Source organism: Podarcis pityusensis (genome assembly GCF_964106645.2).
Source record: "Podarcis pityusensis genome assembly, chromosome: 10".
NCBI classification, from domain to species: Eukaryota; Metazoa; Chordata; class Lepidosauria; order Squamata; family Lacertidae; genus Podarcis; species Podarcis pityusensis.
In genome coordinates this window covers 50,410,069-50,425,825 of record NC_138035.1, presented here as the reverse complement: position 1 = coordinate 50,425,825, position 15,757 = coordinate 50,410,069, and the positions used below count along the sequence as shown (strand labels likewise).

At 44.2% G+C, this 15,757-nt stretch overlaps 1 protein-coding gene across 1 annotated transcript; it reads left to right on the top strand.

Moving 5' to 3' along the window:
- The first annotated feature begins 10,525 nt into the window (after positions 1 to 10,525).
- Positions 10,526 to 15,284, top strand: LOC308486955 (prolactin-like). Its single transcript, XM_081024186.1, has 5 exons — positions 10,526 to 10,564; positions 10,693 to 10,883; positions 11,973 to 12,080; positions 13,427 to 13,606; positions 14,660 to 15,284. Exons 1-5 carry the CDS (start codon positions 10,534 to 10,536, stop codon positions 14,852 to 14,854), a joined length of 705 nt encoding a protein of 234 aa, XP_080880312.1. The 5' UTR covers positions 10,526 to 10,533; the 3' UTR covers positions 14,855 to 15,284.
- Positions 15,285 to 15,757: the final 473 nt, after the last annotated feature.

The following is a 15,757-nucleotide window of genomic DNA, read 5'->3' as shown; positions in this document are numbered from 1 at the left end:
GTTTGTCTGCAGTGTAAGCCTGAAGGAATTTTATTTTGCACAGCCAAGTAGTAGAACAGTTTTCATTTAGAGGCAGAAACAACGTGAGTGGAACTTCTATCAGAGCAGGAAAACAAAAGACAACAATTAAGTAGTTGGTTGTAGTTCTGGTTCAGTAGTGATTGAAAATATTCTGGTTTAGCAGGCCACAATCGGTTCTGCAAATGAGCAATCAATCAATCAAATCAGTGAAATGGGTCTGGCATTCCTGAACTGATTCAGTTCAGGTTCATACGGGAACTGATGAGCATTTGTTGTTCTTTTCCATCTTACTTTCAAATAATTATTCAATCTCTATTCTGTTCCAGTTGAAATATATACGGATTCATCACTGTAAGCCTTTATGAGGGTTCTAGTAACCCACTTGTAAAAACCTGTATCCTATGTAAAACAGGATTCTATTGTGTTGCCACATGATAGGGTGTGTCTTAAATTGTAATTATGTACATGATTTCATTGATCTCACTGACTAAGGACTTATCCACACCTCCGTTTGCCCCACTGCTTTCCCTTGGGGAAACCCAATCTTTAGTGCTGCACTGGAACAAACAGCAACCAGGTTTTCTGCAGATTGCCATTTGTTCCAATATATTGCTAAAGAGTGGGTTTTCCAGGGGAAAGCTGTGGGACAAAGGCAAAACCGCCCCAGCCCATGCTTCTAGGCACAGGACAAGTGGAAGTGTGTACCACCTCTCGATATTGTTTGTGATCAGCATTATTCTGAGTTTTTTATTATTAATAATGCTATTGTTCATGGCATCTTAGGGCTTTAAATTGATTATTCTATACAGTGGAAGCTCAAGTTAAGTACTTAATTCGTTCCGAAGGTCCGTTCTTAACCTGAAACTGTTCTTAACCTGAAGCCGCCGCCGAAGCACGATTTCTGTTCTCATCCTGAAGCAAAGTTCTTAACTCGAGGTACTATTTCTGGGTTAGCGGAGTCTGTAACCTGAAGCGTATGTAACCTGAAGCATATGTAACCCGAGGTACCAATGTATTGTGAATGTGTATGTTGGATCCCACTTTCAGAGGATTAGGCCCTAAAAGCTAGCCTTTAAATAATGTAAATAATAAAATAACAGTAACTATTTATCCTTGGGTATCAGGTGACAAAAGATCACTATCCCTTTCTTTGCCTGTTAGCAAGTGCCTCTCTTGCTGTTTATTTCTGATTACTCTGCCCAAACAGATATGGACCCAGCTCTCTTCCAACAGTCCCATAACCATCAATTTCAAGCCACAGTGGATGCAAAAACCACCCACAAAGTATTGATTGGCCACTTGCCATGCTATGAGACCTGAGCTGCAAGGCTAAAGCTGTTTGCTCAAGGCACTCTTGTCTTCCGTGTAAGATCAATAGCCTCTTTGGGGTGTAATGTATTCAGCTGCCGAGATCTCTTCAATAAAGTGAGCCTCTGCATGCAAAACATAACATAGGAAGAAGCTCTGTAGTCCACACCCACTTTTCATTTGCCCCTGTTCTGCTTATAGCCCTGCTCTGATTGCTTTTTTCATTCTCACGCCATGTTCCAGTTCCTTCCTTATTCCCTTTGACTGAAATGCCAGCTTCTTAACTGTTAGGAGCTGCTGGACTTTGAACTGGAAGCCTTTGAGGTTTGATGACCCAATGAACTGCGTGTGGCAGTCTTTACACAGGTGGTTTAATATCCTCATGCCCTGAACTGTTGCTGCTCCACCAATGATGGTCGTCGGATCTTTGTCGACAAGAAGGGATATAAGAGGGCTTCCTGCTCGAGTTAAGTTTTGCTTAAGCAGCAGGATCTTCCTGAGTGCCGATATATTCCTGTATCCTTTGTCCTGATGGGGCAGAAGTGCAAGACTAGCCGTCTGGCAGTAGTGTGCGTCACTGCCACTTACCAAAAAGGGGTGAGGCAACAGAGAGGTCAAGGGGTTGAAGGTTTTGACTTGATATTCAGTCCTATCTATTGCAAATATTAATATTGCATCACTTGAAGCAACTGGGTACATAAAAAACAGACTCCTTTTGGAATAAAACATTGTCCAGACCCATCAGTGTCATTCAAAACTTTACTTCCAGAACTTTCTTCAAAACAGAACAAAAACATCAAAGATGCATCCAAATAATTCCATTAAAAAAGGTTAAGGTAAAGGACCACAGACAGTTAAGTCCAGTTGCTTTACTGGCTGAGGGAGCCGATGTTTGTCCGCAGACAGTTTTTCCGGGTCATGGTGGCCAGCATGACTAAGCCGCTTCTGGTGAAACCAGAGAAGTGCACAGAAACACCGTTTACCTTCCCGCCATTTATCTACTTGCTCTTTGACATGCTTTCTAACCACTAGGTTGGCAGGAGCTGGGACCAAACAATGGGAGCTCACCCCATCGCAGGATTCGAACGGCTGACCTTCTGATCGGCAAGCCCAAGGCTCAGTGGTTTACACCACAGTGCCACCATACCATATATGCATTGTGCATGTCCAGCACAGGTGCATGACAGAGCAGAGAACAACAACGGTTAATTATCAAGCCACCGAGATACTTAAAAGAGCTCTTCTTTAGCTTCAATGGAATCTTCCAATTAAACTCTTTCCGCAGTAAACACAGGCATTCCTCCACTTCATAACACTGCTGTCAGGAGTGCATGCAGGAGCCAGGCCCTATGACCAGTAGGACTTTGCAGGACTAGGGCCTTCCTAAGTTTGTTCTGAAGAGGCAAGGCGCAGCCGCACAGGTGAGGCCAATTGGTAACTCACAGCACCTGGTGGCAAGAGCTGGGAAGGGATATAAGGTCAGCATTTCCCTTCGGCTCTTTGCCACAGCAACACGTTCCCTGCCTTGTCGCATTTGGCTCCTTGACTCTTTGCTTCTTGATCCTCGGACCCTTGACTTCGTGACTCCTTCCTTCCTGACCCTCAGACTCTTGGTTTCTTGACTCCCGGCTCTCTGACCGTCGGAGTCTTGGCTTCCTGACTCCTGGCTCCTGGACTCCTGTTCCTACTCCCACCCTGTCATCTTGTGCCCGGTCCCAACGTCCCCAGCCAGGACTTCGATTGCCCATGAACCGGACCATGACAACTGCCAGTTGGCTTCTTCCACTGCTCATGGCTCAGTTTAGATTGCTGACCATAGTGCAGCCCAGCCCTGATATTACCCTTTAAGTGGTTTTCTTTCTCAGTAAAGGTAAAGGGACCCCTGACCATTAGGTCCAGTTGTGGCCGACTCTCGGGTTGCGGTGCTCATCTCGCTTTATCGGCCAAGGGAGCCGGCGTACAGCTTCCGGGTCATGTGACCAGCATGACTAAGCCGCTTCTGGTGAACCAGAGCAGCGCACGGAAACACCGTTTACCTTCCCGCCAGAGTGGTACCTATTTGTCTACTTGCACTTTGACGTGCTTTCAAACTGCTAGGTTGCCAAGAGCAGGGACCGAACAATGGGAAGCTCACCCCGTTGTGCGGATTCAAACCTCCGACCTTCTGATCGGCAAGTCCTAGGCTCTGTGGTTTTACCCACAGTGCCACCCGCATCCCTGTCTCAGTAGGAGTTCTCAAATCACCAGCTTCTTCACTTTGTCCAACCTGGACTTGAGTTTAGGCAGAGCCATAGATACCAGTTGTAGTTTCTTGCCCTGGGTGAAGCCTGTATGTGTATGTACAGTATGCAAATGCGCAAAGTTTTATTTTCCCCTAACTGGGTCTTTGACCCGGGTGAAATAAAAGCTGCTTTCACCCTGGTTCAGGTATCACCTTCTCTCATCCCACCTCAGCTCTAGTCTCTCACATCTGCCAGCCCAGGTTTGATTCCATTACAATGAAATCTCTGCCATAAAATATACATCTCTCTCTCTTTCTCTCTCTCTCTCTCTCTGTGTGTGTAGATAGATAGATAGATAGATGATAGATAGATAGATTAGATAGATAGATAGATAGATAGATAGATAGATAGAGCCATTCTTATTAAATATATACTCTATCTAAGGGTAGGGTTTTAAACAGCACATTTAATTATTCTTTCTGATTAGCCATCTAAACTTGTTATACTTGGTAGCTGCAAATACTGGATGAGCCGCATAGCCACCAAAGGGGTCCCAGAGTTTAATGAATAGGAGCTAAAATATCTACAGATCCATCTGGTCAAGGTTAAGATCAATTTATTGAACAGGAGATAGTCATGCCTCTTCTGTGACCCCCCTCTCCCCCCCCCCACTTGCTAAAGCTGATTACAATGACCTTTAATCGTCTTTAATTTTACACTGCATTGTGACATCCGCTAACCTCTGCCTCCTGGACATCGAAAGCCAATCACATGGTGGGGCTAGTAGTCAAAAATTAGCTGCACATATGCCTCCATTCAGCTCGGAGCAGAATTTTAATGACTTGTTCCATGAGTCACACATTTGCGAATGGGTGAAAATGACAATATTAACTTGTTGAACAGCAAACTCAGACTTCAGACCATATTTGTACAGCGAACACCAAGCACAGAGGGTGATCAAGGGATATGAAAGCTGAAAGTTCAAAATGAGCAGAACTCTGACATTTGGACTTAATCAGTGTGCATTTCTGAATAAACATATTTAGGATCAGGGTGCTAGTTTATTGACGTGCTGCTTATGTCCACTTACTCTCACATTCATTTCCTCCTTTAATTATAAGGTAATTAAGCAGCAGCAAGAGGCTATGCATACTGGTATGCTCACTCCTGGCCTACAACTTGAACAAAATTCTTCACTTTTGGATGATGGTTGTTGGAGTTGCAACCTTTGGGTCAAACTCAAATGTCTAAGTGTATATAGAAGAATCACACTTAGCAGGACTAACATATTGCTGAAAGGAAGAAAAAATTGAGGCAATAAGGAGCAATTCCCCAGTTTGATTCTGAAGAAGCATGAAACGAGATGTAATACTGTAAATCGCTTCATTATGTGTATTATTTGGAGAAGTTCATTGTGTCTTATGTAGCGGCTATAGTCTGGAGAATTCATGTTTTATAACACTGTAATATGCATACATATAATTCCATATGTTTACATGTATAGTTGTTTGTGTTTAAATAATTAATTCTTTGGTATCATTTCATTGTCGCTTGGGTTCCTGTGACTTTGTGTTTTTCTTACTCAAATCCCTGCTTAGTCGTGAAGCTTACTGGGTCACCTTGGACATGTCATAGTCTAATTACCTCACAGGGTTAGTGTGAGGATAAAATGTGGAGAAGAGACATTCACACTTCCTTGAGCAGCTTGGAGGAAAGGTAGGAACCAAATGTAATGATAAAATAAACAGCAAGCACAGTGAAATTAAAACATGACCAAGCAAAAAGCACACTGAAATTAAGGAGGAGAAAGTAAATTGAGTTGGAGAAATGCCTTCTTAAAATCTGGCTATCGTTTATATAATTGTCAGAAGGATTGCATAGAATAGCTAACGCAAAATAAGTACGGGGGGAGGAGATACTTCCCTACAAAAGCCTTGCCTCCTCCTCACTTGGTTCAATAATTCTTGACAATTAAGTTTCTTCGTCAGCATGTTCAGTCTGTAATTTAAAGAAATGAGTATTGGTAATAAGTCTGCCTTTAATGGCTCATTCCATTAACAAGTCTGTGGCTATTTCTGCTGATAGGAATCATCTATTCTTAAAGCTCACTGGTATCTGATGTACAATGATTGCTTATTTCTGCATACCAGACAATTATGGCTCTGCCTGATCCCCAAATGAGCCACTCAATTATATATGCGTGCATATAAATGTTAACACTTCGAAGAGTAATCAAGTTATTTATCCGACCATGATGCTGCCATTGTAGGTTGAAAGAAAGTGAAAATATGTGGAAATATAGGACCATAGCAAACTTCCAGCCAGTATTCTACCTGTGATCCACATACAAAATGCAAATTCGTCAGACTCTTCTTGCTGCTCAGAGATTGTTTTACTGAAGAAGGTTCAAGACTTAAGGGTATCTACAAATGAGAAAGTTCTAAATGGTTAGTAATTGTTGTTAGTAATTAAATCTGTGTACCACCATCATCTCAGGGCAGTTCACAATATTACTTTTGGTTTGTCTGTCCCCAGATCTGAGATAAAATGGAATACAACTCGCCAAATGACTTTCCCTCTGTATTTTTGTTTTTACATCACAAAGCGCCCTTGCAGAAACACAGGCGACCTCTTCTTGACAAATGTAGTACAAAACCATGAAACCCCTTCGTCTCTCATATAGATACGTTTACTTTCTCTAAGCCCTCTTACACGTTGAAAACCATAATAGAAGAAATAAATCAGTAGCCACCTCAACAGAAACAAAAAGTCCTCAGCAAGGACAAAGGGAAAGCAACACGTTCAGTCAAAAATACGAGTACAAGGAAAGTTAAATTGCTAAATGATGCCTTCTTTAGGTCAAATATCTCACATATTTCACCAGGGTTTCACTTACTCCCCCACACCTTATGCTGTATTCTGAGAAGACATTCAGAGGCCAAGAAATATGCGTACAAAGATTCGCAAAATGTTTAGGGGTATGTGTCCCCCTGCAAACCCCCCCCCCCGAAAAAAAGCACTGAGTAAACCCTACACAAATCTGGCATGGAGTCCCTAAGACAGTTAAATGGTGCCTTGCACGCCCCTTTCTGGCAACTCCTGCAGCCAAGCTGGTGACAAATGGATTGCTCTGCTTTCCTTTGGACCACATCAGCAAGGCCAAGACTGGGGTCTTGTTGTCTGGGCAGCCCAAGACCACCATGCACAATGCCCAGGCTTGTGTCCTGGGGAGGTCATTTCGGTGCTGCTAATGCAGCGAATTGACTTCACCCCTGGAAGTGCACTCCATTGTCTTTAAAGACAAGCAAGGGGCCAACAACTACATCAAGGAAGGGTGGCAAAACCCTTCACCAATGCTCCTGCGAAACTCTGCCACCAAACTTCCTTCTATAGCACCAGTTGTTTGGGTAACTTACTAACACCTTGCTTGGTTTATTGTCCTCACTGTTAAATAAAACTGATAGAAGTGGAAGCAGATCCATGTGTCACGCTGCTTTGGGGCATTTTCAAGCCAACTTGTCATCCATGTGACTGACAAAAAATTAGGAGAAAGCTGCCTCTGTTAGTCATCTGTGCGCATCACATTAAGGGAGGGAGGGAGGGAGGGCAACTTGGTCCATTTATTCCAGTTTCAACACTGGTTTGTAAGAAAGCCTGGAGGCTTCCTCACTACAATCAAGTTGTCATCTAGTGGAAGTCAGGGAATTAAAAACAACACCAACATGTGCATCTAAATGGAAGCATATGGTAGTGACCTAAAAACAAATACCCCAAGTAGGATGGAAAGATAAAAAGACTTGCCATAAAAATAAAAGTGGCTATTTAAATGCAGTTTCAAAATGATGGGGCATAATATTTCAATAATGCAATTAGGGCTTGGAAAGCAAAAACCAGGTTTGAGGGGGCCATGGGCAATGTGTTCTCTGGTGGGCCCCCTCCCCTGACAATCTTACTTGGCTGTGGCGACAGCAATGCAAGCAGTTTGGGAACACTGGATTGTCAGAAGCAGATTGATGTGACCTTGATGAAGGACTTTGAGATTGAGTCACATTCTGCCTTGGGACTAGCACGTTTGACTGTACTTTTCATTCTGTCTTAACCTGCAAATAACATAGCATTTTCACAAAGGAACCACCATGGTGGTGCAGTGCATTCTCCTCCAGGGCAGACCTGTGTGCTATAACCGAGGGATGAGAAACCTCAATCCCAGAGGCTGAAAGTAACCCTTCAGCCCTATCAGACTCCTGGAATTCTCCCCAGGCCACGCCCTCTCTCCTCAAGCCACGCCCCTTGCTGGTCCAGCTCCACACCCCAAGTGTTTTTGCCTGGCTGGAATTTGTCCTAAACTCTCATAATACCTCTTGCCTGTTTGGATCATCGAGAAGGATTTGTGAGTTGGAACTAGGTCTCTGCCCTGGATTTGTGGTGTTCCCCGAAAATCTGATCAGTTAAAAGGGCCACACTTTCCCCATCCCTGACCTATATCCTAGCCAAAATTTAATGATAAATTGTTGTGATGATAAATTGGGGAAGGAAAAACCTCCTTGGTACAGCATCTTGGACTCCTTATGGGTGGGGAACAGAGGTGGCAGATAAAACATAATAAACAAACAAGAGGGGATTGTAGGGAAAGACCTGCCAAAAAAGCTGAAAAACATCTTCATGTATGCAACAACGGCCGCGAGAGTTCTGGTAGCACAAGGACGGAAGACTGAAGAAACCCCAACTAAAGAATCATGGCAAGAAAAATTGACGGACTATGCAGAACTGGCAAAACTGACATATAAGCTACGGGGCAAGGATAACTGTGACTTTAAGGATGAATGGGAACCCTTTACAAAGTATCTGAAGACGCAACAAAGTGAACTGGACTCCTTGGCAGGTTTTGAATAAACATTCACAAACTTTTTATTGATAATAATCAGCTAAATAGTTTGAGGATCTATACAACTTTGTAACATGCAGAAAACAGCAGTCTCAGAGAAACCAAAGACTGGAACTGAGGGAAGTCGGAGGGTGGGGGCGGGTGGGTTTTGTGTGGGAGGGGGAGGGAGGAAAAATGGGGGGGGGACAAGGATAATATGTTTTTGGATAATATGTCTTGTTTTAATTTTGAATAAAAAAAATTTAAAACAAACAAACAAACAAGAGTTCAAATCAAATGCCTCTTTAGTGGAAGAGCTTCGTGGGTGGCACTGTGGGTTAAACCACAGAACCTAGGACTTGCCGATCAGAAGGTTGGCGGTTCAAAGCCCCGTGATGGGGTGAGCTCCCATTGCTCGGTCCCTGTTCCTGCCAACCTAGCAGTTCAAAAGCACATCAAAGTGCAAGTAGATAAATAGGTACCGCTCCGGCAGGAAGGTAAACGGCGTTTCCGTGCACTGCTCTGGTTCGCCAGAAGCGGCTTAGTCATGCTGGCCACATGACCCGGAAGCTGTCTGCGGACAAACGCCGGCTCCCTCGGCCAATAAAGCGAGATGAGCGCCGCAACCCCAGAGTCAGTCAAGACTGGACCTAATGGTCAGGGGTACCTTTACCTTTACCTTTTCCGCTTAGTGGCAGGGCATCTGCTTTGCATGAAAGGCACATGTTCAATCCCTAGAATCTGCAGGCAGGGCTGGGAACATCTCCTGCCTGAAACCGCAGACAGCAGCTCCCAGTCAGTGTAGACAAGGCTGACTTTGATAGAGCAGTGATCCGGCATGGTACATAAGGCAGCTGTCTATGTGAAAATGCGGGTGTTTGTGCACAGTTCTTCCTCATCGACAGATAGGACAACATGGGCGTAGCCAGGGGATTCACCAAATCAAGTAAATAAATAAAAATACTTAACTAAAAGTAGAAATTGTAGAAAGGTTTTGACAGGTTTTTCTGAACACTTGGTGTCAAAAGAAAGTAATTTAAAGCAACTGTTGTTGAGACATTTCATTCTGAATCTGCTAGACAGAGGACGTTGAAAGGTCGGTGTCCTGCCCTCCTAACACTAATCCTGGCTATGCCCATGGAGGACAATATCTAGCATCATAAGGATGCCGAGGGGTCCCTTTGGTTCCCCCCCCCATATTTTTTTGGAGGGGGCCAGTCTCCCCAAAGTTAACGGGTATTGCCATTCAAATGGTGTGCATGCACAGCATCAAGTGATCAATTATGTGAGGAATGGGGGAAATTAACTTAAAGACGACTGTAAACAGTTAAAATCGTTAGTAGGATTGGAATAGCACTTGTCGTTTAAGGTTGATTCTGGACATAATGGAAGAAGTAAAGGGTTTGGATTATGGTAAAAGATGCGGGAGGAACTGATTGATAGGACCTACATAGGGGAGGATGGAGAATCCATTGAATCTTGTTTTTATGATTTATGTTTGATATATCTGTAAAATTTGAAGTTGAAAAATCAAATAAATAAATTTAATTAAGTTGTTAATTATGCAGGCCGGGGCTTACCTGCCGCTCCCTCCATATTTTATTCAACTTTTTTTTTATTTTCACAAAATTATAAACAAACAAAACTCACAAACATAAATCATAACCTTATTAAAATTACACTTATTAACGTCGTTAAGTGACTTCCTCGCTTCCCCTTGGTTGAATTTCCATGCATATCCTTACATCGGCTTTCCAAGTCCATCTTTTATTCAAGTTAGCGCCCCTGCTCAGCGTGCATTTTGCGTTTGCGCAACCAGCAGATCACCTCCGAGGCGCCCCTTTCCCTCGCCCGCGTTTCTTTTACGCGCAGCCCAGAGTTCCTTTAAGGACTGCCGCTCTGCTTGCTCTGCCCTGGAGCCAACGCTCCGCACGATCGGGTAAATCTTCGCTGCCAGCTTTGCAAATTCGACGGAAGGAAGAGGGAGAGCGAGGAATGACTAAGCGAGCTCCCGGCGCCTCCGCTCCGCTCGCTCGTACCGTATAAAGGGCCTCTCCACCAGCAAGGGGGTCGCAATGGACCGCCACCGCCCGCGTCCAAGTCGGCAGGAGCAGCAGCATGTGGCCCGCGCAAGACGCCGCCAAGGAAGGTAACTGGGCACTGGGCACTGGGAAGGTAACTGGGCACTGGGCAGGCGGGCCGAGCTGCGATTGGTGCGTCTCCGGCGGCGGCGCTGCGCGATTGGCCCGCCCACGCTCTCCGCTCTGCTCCCTCCAGGTGTCGCTTGGCCTGTGCTGCTCTTGCTGTGGGCGCTCGAAAAGCCGCTGGGAGGAGGCTGCTCCGTGGCCGAGTGTGCCGGGGAAGACGCCGACTGCCGCTTCTTAGCTGTGGCTGATCTCTTCGACCGGGTCATCCTGCACTCCAGCAGGATCTACAGGCTCTCCACAGCCCTCCACTTAGATCTGGTGGTGAGTTTCTGGGCTTGTCCCAACTTCCCCCTTACTTCCATTCTCGAGCTGCGGTGGGTTGATTTTAAAATATGTGGCGGAAGGAGGGGAAAAATTATGGCGTTGTTCTTGTTTTTATATATTTTTTTATTATGTATTATGTGTTTTTATATTGTAATTTTATGGTGTGAAACACCCTGAGACCTGCGGCTATAGGGTTGCCATATTTCAAGAAGTAAAAAAATCCAGACACCCCCAAAGTTGTTGAGGTGCTTTTTTTCAGGAAAACTCCAAAATTCCACCTTCCAGAAATTCCTCCCCGGACGTCGCTTCTGCCTTTGAAATCCTGGTAACGTCCAGAAAATCCCGGACTTATGGCAGCACTGGGTATAAAAATACAATAGTCAAACACAGAAGACTAACTGCCCAATTGTGTGCATATTTATGGTATTCAAATGTTCTTTCCCACCCCATATATTGTTGTTGTTGTTGTTGTTGTTGTTGTTGTTGTGTGTGTGTGTACACACACACATATACACAAATAGACACCTACTCATATCTTCCTTTCAGAAGTTTAAAAGCCATTGTGATGTAGTGGTTAGAGACCTGGGGAAGAACCAGCTTCAAATTGCCACTCTTACTTAAAGCTCATTGCTGTGGTTTAGGGGGGAGGTCATTTTTTCCCAGCCTAACCCACCTTGCAGGGCTGTTGTGAGAGTTAAAGTGAGGGCAGGGGAGAACTATGTAGACTGCCTTGAGCTCCTTGGAGGACAGGTGGGATTAAAATGTAAAGATGGATGGGTGGATAATGCTAGGATAGCAGTCTTTATTTCATAACCCCATCTTCCTGAACATGAAGCCTACGTGTGCACCTCTTGCAAACCTGTGAGTTCAATAGCTATTTCCTCATATGTATTTTGGGAGCCGTAGCTGTTAGGTGCAATACGGTACCTTTGGATGCACACGGTACCAGACAACATCTGGTTTTGTTGCGCCATCAGGGAAGTATTAGGTGCTGTCCTATCCATGCAGCCTCCTCAAGTTGTTGACTGTGGAAAAGATCTATGCTCTGACAAATTAACTCCTGAGACCTTCTTCTTTCATTTGCAGGGAAAATATTTTCTACCCGGTGGGAACGAGCTGACCAAATCTGTTGGCAAATGCCACACCTCCTGGTTGTTGACTCCCAATGCCAAAGAATATGTTCAGAAAATGCCAGTAAGTACAACATGGCATGATCTACATTGCTGATGTAGCCAGTTACCCAGTTTGGGGGCAAGGGACTTGGCCACAAGACAACCAGTGGATCCTTCCAGCATAATTTCTCTGACAAACATCACTTCCATACAACTTTTTAGTGATTATTCAACTTGATTTGTTTGCCCAATTTTGGGGGGAGGTTCTATGATGCCCACGTTTTATTGGGGACCCATTTGGATTTGCTTAAGAAAGCTTTTGTGGAGGTGACACTATGTCTAACATTTGGTGGGGAGGTTCTACAACATTGTGTCAATCAAATGCTCCACTCTTTCCAGTGCACTTTCATTATCGCAAAATGTGGTTGTTGGTTGGTTTTTTTAAGTAAGTGAATTCATTGCACTAGAATGCCAAAACCGCTCATGTTCTGGAGGAAGAGTTGGCTGCCTGCATCCACATTAAATTTATGCTCCCTCTTCCTTCTCCTCTGCCATTAACATGGTCAAGTTGTATTACAACATGCACCTCTCTGATCTACACCAACCTTTGGGAATCCCCAGTGGCTCTCCTCTACCTTTGCTGCTCTGCTGATGTCTGGCACACCACCTCTCTCCTCTTTGCACTCTGCCCATGTCTTTGCTTCTTTCCGCAGAGCCATATGCTCTAATCTCTTGTTCTTCCTCTCCCTACTTCCCCTTCTCTACCTCCTTCTCTACCTCCCTTCTCTCTCCTCCTGCAGCTCTCTGTAAATTTTCATAATTTCTCTGTCTAGCTTGAAGAGTTCAGGGCTGTGCTAGTCCCCTTCTAACCTCCCTTCCTCTTCATCTCATCCCTTCCTCTTTCCTGTTTACCATCTCCCTTGCCCTCTTCCTCCTTTGAGTCACAAAACCGTCTCTTTTTTCTCCCACTAGAGTCAGTCAGCATGGTGCCCTCCAGATATTGCCGGACTGCAACTCCCATCATCTCTGACCATTGGTAACGCTGGCTATGGCTGATGGGAATTGCAGTCCAACACCTGGAAGCCACCATGTTGGCCATGCTTGCACCAGAGGAAGAAGGAAGCAGTTTTCACTGACCACCATCCCTGTGCCCTCGCCCCCAAAAAAGCTGCCATGGAAGATCAGGCGTTTGGAACAGCATGGGAGGTGGCGTTGGGAGGTGCAAGGTGAAGGAGGAATTGGGGCATGGAGGGGGGATCACTTCCTCAGCTTCCTTCAGCAGAGCACCCCATGAGCAGAATTTTCACTCATGAGGGAGTCTTGATCCAACTCACAATGCTGAATATGCTGGAAGGGAACAGGGATGGAAAGGACAGCCAAGGCAAATTGATATTTGTCTTCTTTTATCTGTCTCTCTTGCACACTCAGAGAGAAGAGCTAACGCAATTGATCCTAAGGCTTTTGCAAGCCTGGAAAGAGCCTCTGTCCCACTTTGACCAGAGCAGAGTCCATCGTCCTAAATTGTCGGATGGGAACCTGCACAAAGCCAAGGAAATCAGCAACATGGTGCAGGAGCTGGAGACAGGAGTGGAAAAAATCACGGAGAAGGCTAGTTTGGTTAAATTCAGGCAGAACCGAACTTTGCTTGTGACTTGTATGTTGTGCCCTGTGGGAAACAAGCCTTACAACAGGGCTTAGGGATCTTTTTCAGCCTTTTCCCAGCCCTCATTCCCTTCTAAGCAGCCTTTTAAGAACCACATGCCCTTACCAGAGTTCAAGGACAAATTCCAGGCAGGCAAACAGCAGTCAAGGAGAGTATGAAGCAGGCTGGAGAGGGGTGTGGCCTGGGAAGAGGAGGTGTGGCTAAGGAGGGGTGGAGCCTCAGGAGACTCTCAAGAGCTCAACAGACAAGCAAAGGGTGCTTAGTGAAGAGATCCCATTGGTATAAGTTTTCTAAAGTATCCCTGTGAGATAGAATGCTCTTTGTCCATAGCTGTAAGCCTGACATCACTTACCTAGGAACAAGCCCCATTGAGTTCAATAGCACTTACTTCTGAGGCTTTCAGCCCAAGTTAACATCCTATAAACCTGCCTTTCTCCACCTTGAAATTTCCAATGAAAGCCCCAAGTGGCAGAAGTGTAGTATCAAAAAGTCAGCTATGAATGGATTTTTACATGGGATTCAAGGAATATTTATTCTCCTTCCGTGATCACTAGAAGAGGCAAAGAACTATGCTGCAATCTTGGCCTCCTAACTATTGGAAATCCTTCTCAGTTCTCCCTGCCCAATCAACCATTTCTATAATCTGTAAGGACTAGAAACTTGTGCTGTTTTAAATGAATGCTGAGATTACCACGGTATTTCTTTTAATAAAAAATAAAATTCTGTGCTTCTGCAGTTAAGTCACAGCCTATGTAAATCCCTGGTACTACTTCCACATTTCTAGTTTAATGCTAAAATGCTAGTGTTGAAAGTTTAGAATAATGCCATGTCAGTTATTTCTGAGCACATTGGTTAAAACTATTCATTACTGAATATTTCACGAACTCTGATTCTGATATTTTTAACTCTAGTCCTATCATTATTTTTTTCAGGAATGTAGGTTTGTTTTTGTGTACATCCTGTCTTCATTTCATTTCATTTTTCTTTCTTTTATTCAGATGCAATCAATGGGGATTTTCAGCAATTCGCTCAGCGGCGTGGGATCATCCGAAGCAGCTGGTTTATCCATTAATAATGAAGGCAATTTAATGAGTGACTATGAGTTTATCCATTGCTTCAGGAGAGACTCCAACAAAGTACAAAACTACTTAAAAGTTCTCAAATGTAGGATTGTGCCAGCAAATAGTTGCTGAATTTTTTAAATCTGCAATGGCAAGGCAGTTTCCAGGACTAGCATTGTGTATTGTCTGTGGACGGTGAGCAAAATAATTTATAAAGGTCTTTATCATGCCTGCGGTCTCATTGAATTATTAACTGAAAAGCTGGATTCAGATAGCTTTGCCCCCGATTTCTTTTCCATTGTAATCGGCTGAAAAATTAAAGAGGACAAATTATGACTATGTGGCTTAACACAGCAGACAAAATGCACTTTGGTGATAGCTCACAAATCAAATGCTGCATGAAATTGCATTTTAAATAGTTCATTTTTTTAATGTGAGCATGGGACTAGTAAAACGATCACTAGCCGGAAAAGCACACCTGGTTCTTCGATAATGATTATTATAAGTTTGTGGGGACAAGGATCCCTTAAACTCCTGGGTGCTAGATCTTCCCCTTATAGTAAATGTTAGAATTAATCAAGGTTTGAGTAAGCTGTGCCAAACACTTGTGCCAGCCTTGAAAGACCAGCATAACATAACAAAATATGAGCCATCAAGACATTCAGTACCAGACACCAAGGGCAGAGACAAAAAGGTTTGAAAAAGGTTTAGGGTTTTCGTTGGGCCTGATGTAAGCTAGCAGGAAGGTCAGTTTGCAAGCTGGATCAGAACTCCTTATGGGCTGACTATGACAGACTGTAACAGCGAAAGAGAGCGCATGGCTGATATCTGCGTTTTGCAGCCAAATGCTGTTGCAACTATGGGAGAAGCAGGACAATCTCTTGGAAGTGTGATGCTGGGAATTCCCTCCAGCTAGACACAGGTTGTATATATGTGTAAATAAACTATAGATCATAAAGTCACCACATTTCTCCATGGTATCTCATTGCCCAGAATGGAAAAGAAAATAATAAACCCTGGCAAGCAAACCTAGTA